This window comes from Python bivittatus, unplaced genomic scaffold (assembly GCF_059951505.1).
Source record: "Python bivittatus isolate LINGU-HERP-01145 unplaced genomic scaffold, Pbiv_v1 ctg000590_np1212, whole genome shotgun sequence".
NCBI classification, from domain to species: Eukaryota; Metazoa; Chordata; class Lepidosauria; order Squamata; family Pythonidae; genus Python; species Python bivittatus.
In genome coordinates this window covers 14,737,615-14,757,925 of record NW_028277086.1, presented here as the reverse complement: position 1 = coordinate 14,757,925, position 20,311 = coordinate 14,737,615, and the positions used below count along the sequence as shown (strand labels likewise).

Sequence of the window (20,311 nt, the reverse complement as noted above, 5' to 3'; positions counted from 1 at the left end):
GAGGAGAATGGACACCATCCAGCAGAGTTTTAAAGAAAAGCATTCAATGATAGTTATTGCTTAGAGCAAAATTGAAGGGGGGGGCCTGATTTCAGGCCCAAGGTTCAGCAACCTTCATAATATTTCAACAGGAAATTGGAAACTTTCAAAAGCCGGCTCATTTAATTCAAGAGTTCTAGATAAAAGGCACGCATCGTCCCAGAGAAACATGGATACAGTTATGCGCGAGGACAGAAACTGGTGAAATATTGGAACATGCCACACATTTCTGCAAATGTAGATATAATATCTGCACTTGAGCTTCCCAGAAGGCATGTCAATTGACTTCCCATCCAAACCACCTCAAAAAAAAAGAAAGAAACTTTCTTCCAGATAGTTTTCATCCCATCCAAAGAATATCCTAAAACTGTGGGATCTCTTCAGCTCAATGGATCGCAATTCGTCTCGTATCCAGAATCTTCTCCCCATCTCATCCAGTGCATCAACCATTAGTTAAAGCAGCGTTTCTCAACCATGGCAACTTGAAGATGGGTGGACTTCAACTCCCAGAATTCCCTAGCCAGCATGTTGGCTGGGGAATTCTGGGAGTTGAAGTCCACCCATCTTAAAGCCGCCAAGGCTGAGAAACACTGAGTTAAAGGCAAGCAGCATCAAACCTGCTGGCTTCCTTCTTTTCTGCGGTGTCTAATCCAACCTCTGCCAGAGCCCAGGCTGCGTTAGAAGCTGCGGAACGGAAAAAGAGGCATTTCTATCTCTTGATTTGCACTCTCCTTGGAGAAGGGAGAGACAGCTGGCAGGAAGGGAGCAGGGCAAGAAGATGAAAGGGAGCCCGTTACCATTATATTGGCTGGGGACCATGGGGACGGTCGTCCTCCCCATCAAAAGGCGCGCACCTCCCGGCACTGAAGCGCCAGGGCAGCTGACGGGAGTGGCTGCGCGCTCCGCCTCCCCACAAGGAGGGCGGGGGCTGGGAGCTGGGAGCATGCCCCCGTACGGAAAAAAGAAATGGCTGCGCCCTGCAGGTCCACAGAAGGCGGCCATCGCTCTGTTCCGTGCCGCGACGATGACGTCATCACATCCCGCCGTTCGTCGTCCGCTGACGGTTTCCGCGCAAGGAGGAGGGTGACGCCGGTGGGGAGAGTAGAGCAGCCCGGACGGGGCAGAGGAGGCGGGTGTCCTCGGGACAACGACGGCTAGGTACCCTCGTAGCCGTGGCTCTCCCCCTCTTTCCCTCCCAGAGGCCCTCCAGAGACAGTTGGACTACACCCTTCATCATCCCCAGCCCAGTGGCTGGGAATGATGGGCCCCGTAGCTCAGCGTCTCTGCAGGCTGCCGGGTGGAGGAAGGCTGAGCTAAGCGTCCATGTTATGAAGAGCCGTCGTGAGGCGGGTTGCCCAAAAGATGCTGGTTTCCCTTCTGGGAGTTTTGTTTTTAAGAAAACTCCGGACTTGATTGACAGGGATGCTTCGGGGCCCCGTCCCCTTGGAGTCCAGAGCAGTTTAAGGGTCCTGAGCGCCTGCCTGGGCCTGTCCTTAAATTGTTGGGTCCTGGGAAGGATGCCTGAAGTTGTGGGGGCTCCAGCCTGGGCAGCCTTTGTCCAGGCTGGAATGAGGACTCCTGCCCTGGGCAGGGGGTGGGTTAACAGACCCCCAAGATCCCTTCAAACCTCTAGGAATATGAAGGGAGCAGACCCAAGAATAGGTTAAAAACAAAGCAGAGGTGGTAGGAAGCTGGACATTCTGGAAAGTCCGTGCCCAAAAACTGCGAGACCAAAGGGCTTTCCTTCTCCTGAATAGGCTTTGGGTCTCCAAGCAGTATTTATAAAGTCTGGCTTAGTCCAGTGACTTGGTTTCCACAGGAAGGGGCAAGGGTAGACTGCTACCCTGCTGTTCCAAGCTAGGTTATGCGAAAGTGGCCTAGGCAACAAAGAATGAGCTTTCTAAATAAGACTGAATCAAAAGCATAATATTCATAGATACCTAGATACAGCTCCATGGAGCAGATGGTGACGCATGATGCGGTGTGCAACTCTAAAGGGAGGAGCTGCCCTTCCTGTTTAAGCAGAAACCGGACCACTGTCTCTCAAGGAGTCTTTAATTTGGGCTCCTGCACCTAGTGATGTGCCCTAAATGATCCCTTCCACCTTTGCAGTCTTAAGATTACATGAAATGTAGGGTTTTGAGCATGATGTTAAATTGTAGATGGAGGGTCCAAATGTAATTTAACTTCAATATGTCAGTATCAAAGCCTTAATATATTAAACATGCATGTTGGATAATCTGTGGGTGGGGAAGAAAGTAAACACGCTAATTGTATCCAACAGATTTGTGTACTCTTTGACACTCATTTTCCTTTTTTGACCTTAATAGTTTAATTCTTGCATTTCAGGATGTCTACACCGCCTCTAGCAGGGCCAGGATTGCCACCTGGTCCATTTTCTGGACCTCAGGGTCAGGCTGCACGAGAAGTGAACACAGCTTCTTTGTGTCGCATTGGTCAGGAGACTGTGCAGGACATTGTATTCCGCACCATGGAAATCTTCCAATTGCTAAGAAATATGCAGGTAAGGAATCCCCTGTCCAAATAATACTGACCTATTCCCATCTCTTATACAGAACTTGAATTAAATTGAAAAAAGTGTACAGTAGGGAAGGTACAAGCTATAATGAGTTTGGCATTCAGAAAAGGAATTATTTGTTTACTGCATACTTTCATTTAAAAAAAAAAACTGCTTTAAAGATTTATCTGCCTTTCCCCCCAGATAATTTACTCTTAAAATTGGAGAATCTTAGATTCACTGAGAATATAGTAAAGGAGGCAGATAATTCTTTTCTAATTAATCTGTCTTTTGGAGAGGATTCATTTTAAATTCAAGATTTTTTTTTTTAGAAAAAATGTGCTGCTATAAAGAAAACAAACCTGTTGTATATACTAGATTAAAATATAGATAAGTGATTTATAAATTGATAGTAGTGGGTGTGTAAGTTCTCTGGGATTTTTTATTTTTCTCATGCAGTATAACCTTCCTGCTACTTCTTATTTGCACATACCTTGATGGCAGCTGGCAAATGTCATTTTTTATTGCTCCATAGTTAATGTATTTGTAGGATTTTCCCATATTCACTTTTATTTCTTCTAAGAAATTTCTCACCAGTTTCTTATCTTTAAATTTTAAAACAATTACCTTAACTTTTATTGTTTCATGTTGATTGCTTAGGATTATTTTTTAAAAATGTAATCCATGTGTCCACTGAATTTGTAGAGAATGCCTATACATTCATCCTGTGTTCTTCTTTTAGCAATCAAGAGTTTTTACATTGATTTTTTTTAGAAAAAAATATTGTTTACAGTGCCTAGCACTGTAGAAATAAAGTTCTTATGCTCTTATCCAAATGTCCTGTTGGGTTCTTCAGTGTTCTGGGGCAGTTTCAGGAGGAAGCAAGAGACTTCAGCTAGGGATGGCCATTGCAAAGCAATTTGCCCTCCATTAGTAGAGACATCCACTTCTAATCTGCCTTCAATGAATCAGATTTGCCAGTTGTATCACAATATTCGCAAAAATATTTTTTTTAAAAAATTGGGGGAAAATGCTACCAGCAGGATCTTCTCAGAAGTGGCTTTGGTTTTATGAAATTCTTTTCCAAAAGAAGCCCATCAGTATTCAAAAAGGTATTCTGTAGGCATTTCAGATAATGTTGTGTATTCTTTCATTATTATTTTTTATTTTGTTGTATGCTTCAGTGAAAGGAAGTATAGAAGTTGGTTAATAATTATTCTAAATTAATGATATGAAGCTCAGATAGAAACCATTGATAACTGACAAAGTTTTTGTCAAAAACTTTTATGCTTGTTGGAAGAATGAGTGAGGTTTCCTTTTTTCATTGCATATTCTCAAGGGTGGATGAAATTTGATTACTCACTAACAAATATTTGAATATTCCAGCTTCCAAATGGTGTCACCTATCATACGGGCACATATCAAGACAGATTAGGAAAGCTGCAAGAACATCTGCGCCAACTCTCCATACTGTTTAGGAAACTGAGATTAGTATATGATAAGTGCAATGAAAACTGTGCAGGGCTTGAACCTATTCCAATAGAGGTAAGTGAAGTCGGGGGGCGGAGGCACAAATATTTAGACCGGAAGCAGGGAACTGACTTGTTTTCAGACCTTTTTTGTTCTGAAATCCCCAAATTCTCTATGAGAAACCTGGATTAAAATGGATACACCCAAGTACTAGTAACAAATACTGAACTTGGGGGGTGGGGTGGGGTGGAGTATGTCCATTAAATACAAATGTCTATAAAGTTCAAATTTAACTTGTTTATATCCATTTATATTGTTTCTATAATTACATAACTGAAGCAAATAGCACCATTAGCAATTTATTAGACAAAGCCTCAATTTAATGGACATTTGTCTGTTAAATGGGATGAAGCCCAAATGAAATCTTTGTCCACTGTATCTGAGTTCCATTAAACCAAGAGTTTGCAATAATGCTCTGTGCAAAAATTCACTCCTGCTTTACCTCAAGGTTTCTCAATTGCCACAACAAATATTAGAGAGGGGAAATTATTTTATTCCTCTTACTGTAAAACAACTGAGAGCTAATGTACTGCAGTTCATTGAAGGATCTTCCAGGAGATCCAGATCAGCTTACATATTGTATCCATCAACTCCAGATGGTGAAATTTAATGTATTTTCTGCTTATGCCTCTTGATCATGGTTGAAAAAGTTTTAGGGAGTTTGCAAGTTTGTAAAAGGAAAACTACAGTGGTACCTCGGATTACGAACGCCTCTGTTAACGAACTTTTCGGGTTACGACCAGCTCCGGCTGCAAAAATGTATCTCGGTTTGCGAACTCCGCCTCGGGGTACGAACAGGATACGTGGCCATTTTCCCTCCCGTGACACAGTCCGCAGCCATTTTCCGCCCCTGACACGTGGTCCGTGGCCATTTTTCCGCCCCTGACACGTGGTCCACAGCCATTTTTCCACCCCTGACACGTGGTCGTAGGGAGGGGGACTCTCCCTCCAAGCAATAGCCGCCTCCCTGTTCTCCACGCCAGAACGGATTAACGGTAATTACATTGAACCTTATGGTCCACGGCCATTTTCCGCCCCTGACACGTGGTCCGCGGCCATTTTTCCGCCCCTGACATGTGGTCCGTGGCCATTTTCCGCCCCTGACACGTGGTCGTAGGGAGGGGGACTCTCCCTCCAAGCAATAGCCGCCTCCCTGTTCTCCACGCCAGAACGGATTAACGGTAATTACATTGAACCTTATGGGGAAATTTGCTTCGGGTTGCGACCAATTCGGGCTGCGACCAGAGTCACAGAACCAATTAAGTTTGTAACCCGAGGTTCCACTGTATATTTTTTATTGTTTTGGGACATCTTAAGCTTCCTGAGATGTCCAGGAACAGGTCAATATAACATAAATGCTTTTCAGAAATAAGTATTCCTGTAAATTCATACTTACCATGATTAACTAATTATTATGACATAACTTCTCACCCCACATTCCACCAGAGGTTCTCTGTAAGTCTTAATCTAGGACTTTTCTTCACATTTACAGCAGCTCATTCCTTATGTTGAAGAGGATGGCTTCAAGCATGATGATCGAGGAGCAACCAACCAGTTACTCTTTGCTAGTGAAGAGAGACGGGAAATCATGGAAGTTAACAAGGTAGACAGTATTCTATTTCTGAGTAGCTTTCTGTGATAATTGTAAGCCAAGTATAGATTTTTTACTCATTGAGAATAATTAATAAATAGCAGATAGACCCCATGACACTAATGTGGGGTCATATATGAAATCATGGTTTATAGTTATGAAAAAGAAATAGAGGAAGACATTATTGGGTAGTAGGAGGTGAAATCTAGAGGTGAGGGGGCCTTAGGGAAAATTTTTGAACAACCATCATTGAATGTGCTTATGCTGAGATTGTGTAGCAAACATTTCAGAACATTCTTGGATTTTTAATTTATTAATAAATTGTTTTACTTTGTAAAGTAACCAAATTGACTTATCAAACATATAAATATTTTGGGGTTTTGTTTTCTTTTGGTTATATCTTTATTTTCCAAGAGATTGTATTACATTGTTTTAATTTTTTAAAGATTGCAATAGAAGAATATATTCCTTGTTCTAGGGCAGTGATGACGAACCTATGACGTGTGTCAAAGGTGACACACCACAACATTTTGGGTGACCCACCAGTGTTCACCAACACCCGAAAATAACTAACACCACACATGATTGGACTGTATTTTTTTTTAACGAATATGTAAAGAATTGTTTCTCTTTTGTTTGGGGTGTGTGTGACATGCCAGCAGAGTAAAGTTAGGCATTTTCTGAATTTTTGACACACCAAGCCCAAAAGGTTCGCCATCACAGATGTATGGCAATTCTGTATTTTTAAGTTTTGAGATGATGAGATTCTGGACATCCTTAACTGTCCATGTGTTAGTATTTGTCACTGATTTTTATTAAATGCTAATTCTTGTAGGACACTGTCGTTTTCACATTTTGAAAATTAATTATGTGTCTGGGGAAACCAATCCAATCTTGGAAATAGTACTTAAGTCCCAGATGCTTCTCTTGTAATTCTTCTTAGTTCTGTACTGTCATTGTACATGCATAGTACTTGCAGCCATTCTATTCATTAGCCATTGTCTGAATTTGTATTAATTAAAAGTATTAAAATTTCACTCTTTTTCAATTTAAGTGGATTTGCTGGTAGCTTTCTGGCTTATAATGGATTGAGGAATTTTGTTAGGTGTTTTATTCATAAATTTACTGTGTGATAACTGTTCACTCTATTTGCTTGGTCTTTCCATTTGTATAAGGATGGGGCTGATTGTTCATTCATGGGAGTCAAAATTGTAGACGCTAATTGAAAAAGAATGAATTCATCTGAAAAGTCAGTATCTAGTTCCATTCTTCAACCGGACTCTTTTACCAACTGTCTTACACTGTTCTCCCTTGAAGTCTGGTTGCCCATTGATTGTTACTTTTCATTAGAAAATAATCTGTATGGAATTCTTGGTGCTCTCTGAGCTTGGTTGTTTGCTTGCAGACGTTTCATTTCCCAACTAGGTAACATCATCAGTGCAAGTGAATGTGGGGTTTGCAGTAGCTTATAAGAATCTCTGTTTGGAACTTCAAGTGTGCAATATTTGTTAAGTGCACGTTATCTGCTTATTTGAAAATTGGACAGAAAAATTGCAACTTCCTCCAAAACTAACATTTGATCCTGAAGTTTGAGCACCCATAAATACATCTCCATCCTTGACATTTGAAGAAGATCATGGATGTGCTCAGTCATTCAGCAATGTAGATCCAGCATTCTGTCTATTTTGTTCAGATTGTACATTTTGACACCATTATATCTTTGTTTCAAAGGATTGTCAGTGTTACTTTTTTGGAGAAATTGCAGTGACATCTTTTTATCAGTAATAGTTGATTTGATCAAACATGTATAGGTAAATATTTGTCACTGGAGAGCGGGTGACCATTAGCTTTGCACAGATTGCTTTTGCTGTAAAGGATTCCATAGAGGGGAGATAGCTAAAGAGATAGGGATAGGGAGATGTTTTCCATTTGGTATTTAAAAGATGAAAAAGAGTTTATGTGTTTCTTTAAAATAATAAGTCACACTGGGTTGTGTTCAACTGGTACCCTTGAATAAAATTCTCTCTACCCCTGAAGAGGAAATTTTTATCTCAGGAACAAGAATGATTTTGTGTGTGTGTCCCTGTCACCTCTGCAACTTACTTAGTTTTCCCCGACGTTTGCTCTAAAGGACCAAATGTCCTGAATAATTGGGTGTTTGGCTCACCCAATTTGGCACTTCCCTCTATTCCACCATTCAGAAGCTGCCATAAGATCAAAAAGCCACCTATTAGCAGAAATACCGCCTGTTTATAATCCAGTACATATTCAGTTTAACATACATAGGTCTAAAATTAATGATTGCAGTGGGCAGAGTTTTTCTAACTCTTGCAGAATTAAGTCTGTAGGTATAAGCATACACAAATGTTAGGCTTAAAGGGAGCAATCTTTTAGGCCAGGTTTGCTGAGTAGCACATCCTGAAACTAGAAGTAAGAAGAATTTCAGAGAGCAAGTATGATAGAAGGCCAGACAAAATAGGATCCCTGTTCTCCCCCTTGTACTCTTCCGTCTGGAGAAGGCTTTGATATCAAAGACCTTGGGAGTTAGAAACACCATTGCTGAATGGTCAGAAGAAAATAAACAGAATAGGAATTAAAAACTCCATCTCTGGCCATTGACTATTTTCTGCAAAGTAATGTGCAGTTTGCATGAAAAGGGATTGTGTGAGTCTTTGTCATAATTTTTTCATGGTGGAAGGGAGGGGAACACGCTCTTTATGCTAAAGATGGAATCAAATTTTCAGCTTTGGTGTTAAAATCTACAGTTGCAAATTAACATCTAAGTTAATGCAGCTGTCAAATTAGCATTTATGATGAAGGTTCTTGAAGTGTGATGTCTTTTAGCCATTTGTCTGTGAAACTGATCCTTCAGTCGACAAAGATAAATGCACAAATAAGATGAGATAAGGTCTTATGATATGAAAAATGCTGAATGAAAATGAGGAAATTGGGATCCAAAGGACTTTGGCTGCAATCCATTGGGACAGAGCTGTGTTTTTCAACCTTGGCAACTTGAAGATGTGTGGGATTCAATTCCCAGAATTCCCTAGCCAGCATCCTAAAGTTGCCAGCACTGAAAAACACTGGGATAGGGCAAAGATAGGGAATCTGTTTTGTGATGGTGCCAGCCATGGCCCAGAACAGTTAACATGGAATAGCTACCCTGTGGGTGAGGGCCAGGCACAAAACATCCATTTACTTGCAGAGAAAAGGAACAGATTTACTGTGCCATTTATTTCCGGTGTCTTAAATATTCTCACTCAGTGCTCTGGGTAAGCACATATAGAGAAAAATGAACTGTAAGTAGGGGTCTAACAGGCTCTGAAGTCCAAAAGGTCCTGTTTGTAGCATCCCTGGGGAAAATTAATTTGAGCTTTCATATGGAAATGCCAGACTACAGCCTAATTCAAGTTTGATTAGAAATGCATATAGTAAAATACAACTGCATTGGCCAGTTCTGCCTCCACCTCGCTTTTCACTGTTTGGCCCTCTGTGTAGTAATATGCATGATTAAGAACCCTGATTGGGTTGAATTCTAAATTGCATTGGAAACCTTCAAATTTGTGGAGAATAATAGGCCATCCAGGTATAACATAGTCAACAAAGCCAAAAATCACATTCCTATTCTGTACCCATGCACTTTTAACCCTAAGGAAATTTAATGCCTGAATACATCTTACGCTGTCTGCACTTCGTTGTTGTTGTTCATTGTTTCCTTTCTTCCAGCATGCTAAAGATATAATTCACGTATTATATATAGTAGTCTTTTGACTTGCAGACTTTTTTTTTTTTGCTACAATAAAGCTATAAGACCCTGTTTTTTTAAAAAAAAAAATTATTTCAGTCATTAAAATATCTTGGAAAGGTGAAGAATTGCTTTCAAAAGAACCAGTTTGACATTTCAGTTTCTGTCATTGCCAATTAGTGAGAAAAAGGATGTTAGGAAGCATCGGATTTCAATATAAAGAGTGCCTAGATGCTAAAAAAAAAAGCAAAAAACAAAAAGCACAGTGTGAATTTGGAAAAGCAAAGTATTATAGTAAACTGATAGTATAACATTAATAGGATTTTACTATAATGTAAATTTATATGCAGTGCTTCGCTTTCTTTAACTGTTAATATATTTTACAGTCCCTTTTGGGGAGGGTATATGTTTTGCCCTTGTTGTACACAAATGCTAATATGTTTATCATCCTCCTTGGAGTGATCTTGTGTGAGGAATTTCATAAATGTTTATGATAGAATTTAATCACTTCTTTTAAAAAAAAAGTATGCCAGTATCACTTCATTATGATTTCTGCCTTGAAACCTTGCTACCAACCACTTTTTGCCCTTCAAAAATTGCATTATACTCTCCTGGTTTAAAAAAAAAATCATTTTGGAAGGGCACTTTTTCAGACTAATAGCTATGGATAAATATTTATTAGTTTCTACAGAGCAACCCTGTTTGAAATAAATTTAGCCTGACTGATGCCACATGCAAAACGCATAAATGAGCAAGAAACTTCAAAGCTCATACGTGCTCCCTTGCTGTGGCTCCATCTCCGGCCTAATGCCCAGTCACCTGGAAGCGAGCTGCATGGAGCTCCGTAGGACTTAAAACTGACTAGACATGTACAGATCGGTCTCATCAAGCCTAAAGCAGCTTTGTGTTACATGACTCCATTCTTTTGTAATATTTTCTGTTGTTTTTTTTTTAAGTATAAAAAAAGACAGCAGCTGCCATGTTTTGAGAGCGGTGTTCTGCCAGCCTGCTCCTTCTGTACCTAAAAGTCTCATTGAAGCTAGTAATAAATAATTGGTGCCGGGGGAAGGAATGGTGTCCCAGAGGTTACACTGAAAATTTGAAATGGTTTTCTTGTGTTTAGATTTTTATTATGGATAAGTATTACAGGCAGAATGGTTTCGAGATCCAGCTGAAAATGGATTTGGCATATCTCAACATCAATTTTGCAACTATTTGAAGAAAATATACTTAAACTGTACTTGCAAATGGCATGAATTTTACAGATGTGGATCATCACCACTGTTCTATACAGAACAAAGTAATCATGATACAATTAATATAAAAGAACAGTTCCAGTCAAATCAATATTAACTTAAAACTGGAGCAATCCATAGGGATTCCTATGATATTATCTAATTAATTTAAAAAGCCCTCCAGAAGAACTTTGCCTTAAGCTGCTTCCAGAAGGCCAACAATGCCAGAGCAAAGTTGATTTCCAGGGGAAGGCTATTCCATGATGAAGAAACACATCTTCTTGGCCTCAGCCACTCCAACACCCTCCATTTCACAGTAGTTCTGGGTTATAAGTGCTTTTTACCAGGATGTTAGTATCGGACAAGTCAAGTGTAGTTGAAATAGGAGATCCTGAAAGTCCCATACAAATAGTCCTCACTTAACAACTGCCCTGTTTAGTGATTATTTGAAGTTGTGACACTGCTGAAAAAGTAACTTTATGACCATTACTCACATTTACGACTGTCACAGCGTCCCATGGTCATGTGATCGCCATTTGCATGCTTCACAGCCAGTTTCTGACAAGCAGAGCCAAATGAGAAGCCAGCAGTGAAAGTGGCGGTCACATGATGTCTTGCTTAACAACCATGGGTGATTCACTTAATGACCATGGCAGAATTGAGGTCTTGCTTAATGACTATGTTGCTTAGCAACAAAGTTGCTGGTCCCAATTGTGGACATTAAGTGAGGATTACCTGTATAGAATTTCATAGAGTAAAACCAGCATTTTAAATTGTACTTGGAAATCTATTGATAACTGATGCAGGACCTACAGCTCACAGTATCTACTGCTAGTTATAAACAGGTTGCTTCATTTTGCATCAGCTGCCATTTCTGAGTGATCTTTAAGGTAGTCCTATGTAAAACTCATTGCACTGCTCCAACCAGGTGCTGTTGACTGTGTGAATTACCATTGCAAAGTCTCCCACTCCAGGTAATGTTATAGCCTTCGCATATTCATCCAACATTAGCCTTGAGTACAGGATGAGCCCCAAGTCACAGATCTGCTCTCTCAGGGACAGTGCCATCCCTTCCAGAGATAATATCAAGCCAGCAGAGAACCTGAGTAAGCAGACAACTTTGTCATGCCTGGGCTTAACTTCAGCATGTTTATTCCCATCCAGACCCCAACAACCTTCAGATGCTCAGAAAAGATTTTGCTCTGCGGAGTAACCCAGGATGGTGATTCACAATTGGATATCATCAGCATATTGATGATAATGATGGGCCAATGGATAATGTCCATCAGTTGCTTCAAGTTGAACGAAAAAATGCTATGGGACCTCAGCTCTTCCAGCAGTGAATTTCCTGAAAAGATGCTATAGTTGCATTGCTATCAGTTCAGTCCAAATCTGGCATAGTGTTCAAGTTATTATGGGAAAACATTAGGGAACAATTACTGAAGCTCTTTCCCTGATTGTCTTCAGACATTCTTGAAAAAATGGTTTTTGTAACTTTGAAATACAATATCTAAGGGATCTGTCACTACAGATAATGAACACCTTTTCTCCAGCTCACCTATAACTTGCTCACTGGGATTGAAGTGTTGAAAAGGTAGAACATTTTCCTTGATTTCTGAATGATGATTAAAAGATGGAGTGCCCCTTTCAAAGCTGCTTTGTGTTCTCCACACACAGAATTTTCATTTCCTCTTTAGTATTAGCTGTGTTATTATCTCTGTAGCAATCTTTTAGCTGGGGTTGCCAACTTGAGCTTCAGTTGAACTAAGACTCATTTCAGACACAAACTGAATGGAAACTATTTGATTCTTTGAAGGGCATTGAGGCTCTGTCTGTTCACTGCCCTCTGTGGAGGACTAGCAGAAGTGCATATGTAGGCAGTGTGAACCGTGTGTCCCATTTCTGAATCAATATTTAATTTGCACTTCCCTGTCAATGATGCAGACATATATTGAAGTGAATTAAATTGGCTGGAAGTCAAGGTTGCCTTTCACTGTAACCTACTCAGTTTGAAGCTGACATTTTACCAGCCTTTTAGTGCTTGTGCTACATTTCAAACCAGGTCACCTTAGACCAGCTTCCTCAACCTGTGGCATCCAGATGGTTGGATTTGAACTCCCATCAAATCTCAGCCAGCTTGTTAGCAGTGATAGCTGAGAATGATGTAAGTTGAAGCCCAGGACATCTGGAAGGCACAAGTCTAGGAAAAGCTGCACAATTAGTTACATAATCATGGTAAATTATTTTTCATACATCAGATTTCTATATAGGACTATTTCTTCTTTTCCCTCCCCTTCCTTATTCTTTTTCAGTGGTCTAAGACAGGTCACCTTGATTCTGAGAACATTATGTATTTGTGCTAGCTCTTTCACTGTTTTGTTACTGATGAGTAGGCACTGAAAGCGCTCTTGTTTTTGTTTCCTTGAAAAGAGCAACTGTACTTTGCAGTACCAAATATTCATGAGCAAATCTCTTCCCTCTCCACCCCCATTTATAATCTGAAAAGAAATCTGGAAGCCACTGAGATATTCTTACCCTCTGAATAATTTAAAATGTGTCAGTTTCTTTTGCCGAAAGGACTTACTATTTAAATTAAGGAGCCAGATTCAGGGGAGCTTAGATTTTTGTACAAATTACATTTTGGATGCATCTCCCTCTTAGTTATATAAGGTATTTCTGGAATTCCAATCTCTGATTTTTTTTTTCTTTTAATATGTATATGTATTTGTGTTTAAGCTGTTTTTTTTTATATTATGCCACTTGCCTTTTACTACAACTCCTTCTAGGAGTTATTTTGCCATTCTCTTGATTCACTTTTTAGTACCAAGGCCAAGTTGTAAGGAGGTGATCCTTAATTCTGTAAAAATGGGGTCAACTACAGTATAGTGTTCTCAGTAGCCTGGTTTCTGCCATTGGATGTCAGTTGTTGATGACAGTGGTATTGATGGTGGATAGGGTGACAGGCTCTGTACGTAGCCAGAGCTAGCTGTGGGGCCTTCTGCAGTGCTCTTCACCTGTCTTATTTCCTAACTGCATGGGCCCCGGGCTTTTACCAACATTTACATACCAAGTGTACGAAACATTTTGAATTCAAAATATTCTGAGTTTGGAACAAGCTGGTCCAATCTCGAAGTGATCCAACACTGTCCTGACCGTAATTAAAAGTGTTCTAAGCTCAAAATGGCCCTAAATTTGAAACACGGTTGAACTGAGAACAAACTACTTCTGATATTTTGAACATCTGTTACCTATTGCATACAAACTGGATCTTACAAAAGTTTACACAGAAATTTCCTACAGACCATTTCTAGCGGGTCTAAATATAATGTTTAGTTCAGTGCCATCAAATCTGGCTCAGCTTGTGGTGACTACATGGACAAATGATTGCCATCTTGAACCATCTCCAGCAATAAGACTTAGATTTCTAAGGACATTTTTATAATCTTTTTTGACTCACTCATTTCCAGTTGTGAATCACTCCATTTCTTCTAATTCAGTTCTTACAGTAGATTCTTCTTAATCAAGCCTTTTGAGGAACTATTATAACCAAATATTCTGCTACCTTAGCCAGAACACCTGATTGTTCTTAATATATATAACACAAAAGCAGTTGTCTGGAGGTAAGGTAGAGTTATCTAAGTTACATACTTTCATCCATTGTCAGAATATAGGTACAAAATGGCATGTTTGTGTGGCGACTTCATGCCAGACATTTGTCATTTTTGTGACTTGGTGAATGCCTGTATTTTAATATATTAAGATATTCCATATTCTGATATGGTCTATACAAAGGCCTTGCTGTAGTTTAGTGAGAGGAAGGTAAAGCTCTTTCTCATATTCTTCTATACTGTTCATTATACATTTGGCATCAGCTCTCTCTTCTTGTATCCCTCTGCCTTTTCTACAACCTGTGTGTTCTTTTGACTTTTCTTTCTTCATATGTGGCTTTGTTCTTCTTTCTAAGACCTTAAACAAAACTTTCCTCTGGTAAGAAATGAGTAATGGCTCAGTAATTTTCATATTCTTTTTCATTGTGTTTCTCTTCTTTGGTATAGGCATGTATATTAATCTTTTCCAATCACTAGGCTGTACGATTTTGTTCCACATTTGTTGGAATAGAGCTGTTAGCACTTTCACTGGCTCTGCTGCAGCTTTAAGCAGTTCGTCTGCCCAGGTTGCTTTCCTGTTTGACTCTCCATTGGAGCTGGTTCCTAAATATATTCATTCTCTGCAGCATTTCTATTGTTCTATATTCCCATTTTAAAAAGATTTCCCTACAGTCTTTCCATCTTCCTTTAACTTCATTTGTTCCCATTAAGTCTGTTCCGTGATTACTCTTGATTACTTTCTCACATCTCAAATCTTGTCTCATTTTCCCTTTCTTGTTGTTTTCCTTTATTTAACTTCCTTGTTTAAGATAGTTTTCCTTGTTCTTTCTTGTTTGTGTCCATGTTCAATCGTCATACATCCCTTTTTGTTTCCCAAGACTTCACCATCCTTTTTTTTTTCTTTTTCTTTTTGGCTATCATGATAACTTGTTTTAAAAACCACTTGGATATTTCCGCCTTTGAAATCTTTAAAATAGTTTTCCACTTCACAGTGTCTCTTAACTCAGGTTCTTTTCATTTCTTTTTTTTTTACGTAAATTAAGCATACTGAATCTGTTCTTTACTTTGATTTTATATTTTGGAGAAGCATGTCTTCCAAGTCAAATCTTGCTGGAACATTTACTTTCTTTAATTTTTTTTGAAGTTTAACTCCTATATTTCTCTCCCCCTAGAAGTAAAGATGGCCTCACACTTGCTAGTATTTTGTAAGCGGACCAGAGTAATCTTACTCTAGTCTGCATTTGGTTTCCCATGCCTCTATTTTGACACTTTGTGTATTCCAGTTATCTATTGGTATCATAATATCTTTCTTGCATTTAACACCTCTTACAATGTTCATAGAATGTCTCAGACTTCTACCATTGCATCTATAGCAGGTACATACTCTTTGTATATACATTGATGTTCATTGGATATTCACTAACACTGATGTTCATTGGATATTAGATATCCAATATTGGATATTCATCTAATGTTCACTGGATATACCCTAATTATAATAGATGTTATCCTGTTGGGTTGTAACCAAGCACATATTTAGCTATTACGGCTTTGCAGCTTTTCAGGTTTGATTCCAAAAAAGTGCTTTGGAGTGCACAAAAGCTCAAACATAGCAACTCTCTAAAACAGCTGGGTCTTTTCCTGGGATCGCATGGCTGCCTGCCATAGCTGTCCTGAAATTCCAGGAAAAGATGCAGCTGCTTTAAAAGGTTGCAGATAATTTGCATCCTGTACTCTCTGAAGTACCTTTCTGGAATCAAGTCAGAAGTACTGCACAGCCTTTTGCAACATCATTGGCATTCTATTGGCAGTGGCCTCATGCTCTGAATAGTATATTATGCAACCACCTGATTTAAAAGGGCTTCCACTTCACTGAGATTCACTTATTTCTGAAGCATCCAATAGAGCCTGCTTCAACTATTTCAACTTATCCTTTCTTCATTCTTCTTACATTCCATGTTCTTATTCCATGTGTCCTTTTAAGATGCGGAACTCCTCTTTCCATACTGGCCCCATCACTGCCGGTAGCTATTAAGGTTGGCAATATACTTTGTCACCTCCAAATCTACTTGTGAAAATTTCAACATTCTTCTATGGTAATTAGAGAAGTACTTTCATTTCTCATCATCTACTTGTCTAAATATTTCAGCCATGCCCATAGTGAGTAGTCATCTGTAATCATAATGATGTGAGTTGCTATTGCCTTCTTCCACGTTTGATTTTGGAGTTCCTAGGTGGGTTGGTTTCTCTCATACCTGCTGAGCCCTCTTCTCCCTGTGGATTACACTGCACTTTGCCCCTCTCCTTTCTACCTTATTGTCCATGATGATCCTAGAAGGAGCTCAGGTTTAAATCTGCCTTGCTCTCAAGAAGCTGCTGAAGCTACTGAGCCCTCCCACCATATAAAGTCGTTATCTTCTGGGAGAGTGTATACACTTCTAAAATAGCTTAAACTACTTACCCTCTTTAAAGTGAGAGAATATTTAATGGGATTTTTTATCAGCTAGCAAGGTTAGCAATTGGACTTGAGAAATCATACATTTGATCACTGGAAACCAGTGCTTAAAAAGATTTTGCAGGCCACAACAAGAGGGGAAGGAGGGTATGAGCATAGAAACCAAGGATTAATCCCCCTTTCTCTTTCTGAATCCAAATACTTGAGAACCAGTACTTTCAAAGGCATGCTGCTTGAGGCAGGGGGAACACAAGATGGGTGGTTCCTGTTCATCTGGTGCCAGTGGCTTGTTCTTAATGACTGCCGGGCTGTCCATCGCTGCAGTTGATCACTTCAGCTAACACTGATTGTGCTGGTTAGTTATGTAAGTGCTTTTTTGTGAGGGGGAGGTTAACAAGGTTGGCATTACAGCAGCTGTAACAAAATGATTGGGTCTATGAAGCCAAATGTTGTTTACAAGTTTTCAGTGTGTATGGTCCTAAGGGTAGCAGCAAAGGGAAAGGTTTCCTTGCCTCTGCCAGGAAAAAAGACATATAAATCAATATTATAAAATTAGTTTATACAGAAACATATTTTTCTTCTCCATTTGAAGTTCTGAAATTATTCTCTTACTGGGGCTGTTGGTTAGTGGTTTTCTAGATTAGAAAACACACATTGTCTTCTTGATTTTTTTTTTTTTTTAAGTTTTAGCTGTGATTGTTTGATATGTTTAAAACGCACCTCTTCAGACAGCTGTCCCTGTGACAAATGGCTGGAAAAAAGAAGAGCTAGAAAACTTTATAGGATTTCATTCTTTAGAGTACTTCTAAAAACTGAAAGAAAAAGGTTGCCCAGATAATTTGAATTTATTTTCCACCAGCCGTAATATGCAATTTTTTTTTCTTTGCTGTAAAAATAAAGTATGTTTCTCATTGTAACTTTATTGCAGAGGTTTTATTACAGCTACAGTAGCTGAAAAGTAATTAAGTTTAGCAGTTTGAAATGGACTTTTCACTAGATAGGAAAGAATTCAACAATTTCTCACATTTAACTCATTGTAAGGAAAGAGGGAAAGAGAGAGCTAGATAGATCCTGTACCAAATATTTAAAGTTTTCTTAACAAAACCTATATCGAGTATGATCTATAACTGTGTTTTTCAAACTTGGCAACTTTAAGATGTGTGGACTTAAACTCCCAGAATTCCCCAGCCAGCTTGTGGGAGCCAGCCAGTCCACAGATTTTAAATTGCCAGGTTTGAAAAACACTAATATGGAATGGGTTTCAGAAAGATCCAGTACAGCCCTGTTAAGTTGGTAGTAGACACAGAGTACATTGCAATATTCGGAGGTATGCTCTCCCCAATTTGAACTGTGTCAAGGGTTCCTCAAACCAACCCTTGACTAAACCCACAAAACAAAAACCTCTGAGCGCCATGCAGTCTGAAAGTCACAGCCTGGCACAGCATGCCTGTTGCAGTCTGGAGAGAACCCCATGGGGCAGTTGAGAGGGAAAGCCACCCAGCATGTGGCACTAAATCTAAAGAGCTGAACCCCAGGAAGAACATTCATCCGATAAAATATGCCTGAGTGGGCATGGCTTCTATCTTTAACTGCAAATTCACATTGAGCTTGCTAACCTAGGAGGCAAAATACTATGCAGCCAAACCAAATTGAACATTATTACTTTGGGACTGAATGTAAAATGGATTTGGGTGGGGGGGAAATGAGGGTTATATTCTTTATGCAGAGAGATCTAAGTGACATCACACTGTGAGACAGGAATTGCAAACGCCTCAGTTCTCAGTCATAGTGGAAGCACAGACTGAGCTATAATTCTGGTCTTGCCAAAATCAAAAGGCTTTAATACCATATTTGACAGAACTTTGTAGTAACTTAATTCATCTCTACACTACCATTGATACAATCTATTTGTACAATGCTTTGTGGAGGCAGTCTGATTTTGTGGCACTAACAGATGGCCTTATATTGGGAATATGTCTGCTTTCAGTTTCCATAAGCCTTGTCTTCGCTTACTATGGTTTTCTTGTCCTTTGTTCCTTAAATATTAAGGCTAAAATCCAAGCACATGTAGCCTGAGATGAAGGTTGAACTCAGTGAGTTTTAACTTCTGAGTAGGTATGGTGTACCTACCTACAGTGTAACTGTAATGTAAACTTCAATAATAAATAGTTCTGATACATTGGGTAGCGTCTCTTAAAACAATGGGCAAATGCAAGTAAAAGTTGTCTTTGATACTAACAACCCTGCTGAGCAGAATGGTGTATTAGACTTCTATTTCAGTCTCAGTTCCAACGAGTTATTGGTGGATCTTTCAAACTTAATAGAATTCTGCTTGATTATTCATTTTCATGCAACAGGATTAGTCTCAGCTGGAAATCAAGTTTGAGATGTATTGGCAAAGTTATCTGCAAAGCTGGTAGGCCTTTTTCCCCATGGCTCCATCTACCAGTTATTAATCCTTCCAAGATGTAAGCATCATTCTACTGTAAAGTAGAATCTTTTAGTGAGTTTCTCCTTAAAAGAGGCAGTGTGGGTATTACAGAGCTCTGCTCATGTTTAACACAAGCTTCTGCAGTAGGGATCATTTTGTGATACTCTCTGCATGATTTAAGAACCCTTGAAAATGAAGGGCCGAACTTGTGCAAGGAACCTTCACAGGTAGAAAAAGACTCTCCCAGGTACAGACGCATCCCTCAGTATGCAAAGGTGTGAAGAATCATGCTCGGGGCTAAATCAGTGGTGTGGAATTTGTTGCTTTCCAGACATTATTGAATGTCAATTCTGAGCCTGCATGGGAATGGTTTGCCATTGGTAACCTTGTTAGTGGTAAGGCTAAATCAGCAAAGTTTGAATGGTAAGGGTTTCCTATCCCTGAGCTAGGTGTGGTCCTATCATATCTTTTATTTTCTCCCTTCCTCTCTCCCTCCCTCTGTCCCTCTCTCCTGTCTGTCTGTCTGTCTGTCTGTCTGTCTGTCATTGTTGACTCCAGGCAACTGCCTGGACTAATCCCTCCAGTTTTCTTGGCAAGATTTCAGAAGTGGTTTGTCATTGCCTGTTTCCTACAGTTGAGAGAGAGTGACTGGCCCAAGGTCACCTGGTTGGCTTCATCCCTAAGGCAGGACGAAAACTCACAGTCTCCTGGTTTCTAGCCCAGGGCCTTAACCACAACCCCAAACTGCCTCTCGTATCATATCCAAATTGCCTCTTTACTCCAGGACTTGATCAGAGCCTGTGTTTTGCTTATTTTCAGTACTCTTACTCCTGAAGCCCCTACACTGACATACGCTTGCTAATAAGGAAATATCTTTTTAGTGAAAGAGGTGCTGCTTTATTCCAATTATGCATGGAAATTATCACCTACAGTTTGGAAATCAAGACAAAAGATGCTCTTCTTAGAGTATCTCTTAACTCGTTGCTCTTTCAAGATGATGGTGATTGGCCATTAATCTTGAGCTTTCTACCTTGATTTGGCACTGAGCAATAGACCTTTCTGCTGTCCTGCATGCTGCCATTCCCTCAATTAAAATTCACAATGTGTAGCCCAAACAAGCAATGCTGTTGATTTTATTTTATTTTTTCCCCCATCTCTT

General features: G+C 39.5%; 1 protein-coding gene across 4 annotated transcripts in view; it reads left to right on the top strand.

Annotated features, from left to right (window-relative positions):
- Positions 1-1,061: 1,061 nt before the first annotated feature.
- Positions 1,062-20,311, top strand: part of MED30 (mediator complex subunit 30) — a 43,373-nt gene continuing 24,123 nt past the window's right edge. For 3 of the 4 annotated variants that reach the window (XR_015797568.1, XR_015797569.1, XM_007422445.4), the window contains exons 1-4: positions 1,062-1,197; positions 2,389-2,563; positions 3,944-4,102; positions 5,580-5,690. Coding sequence is in view for 2 of the 4 variants with exons in the window: in XM_007422445.4 (XP_007422507.1) it covers positions 2,390-2,563; positions 3,944-4,102; positions 5,580-5,690 (444 nt within the window). In the remaining 2 variants the exon portion in view is untranslated. Of the gene's footprint in view, positions 1,198-2,388; positions 2,564-3,943; positions 4,103-5,579; positions 5,691-19,710; positions 20,307-20,311 lie in introns of those variants that run through there. The other variant, XM_088149030.1, reaches the window with a different exon arrangement.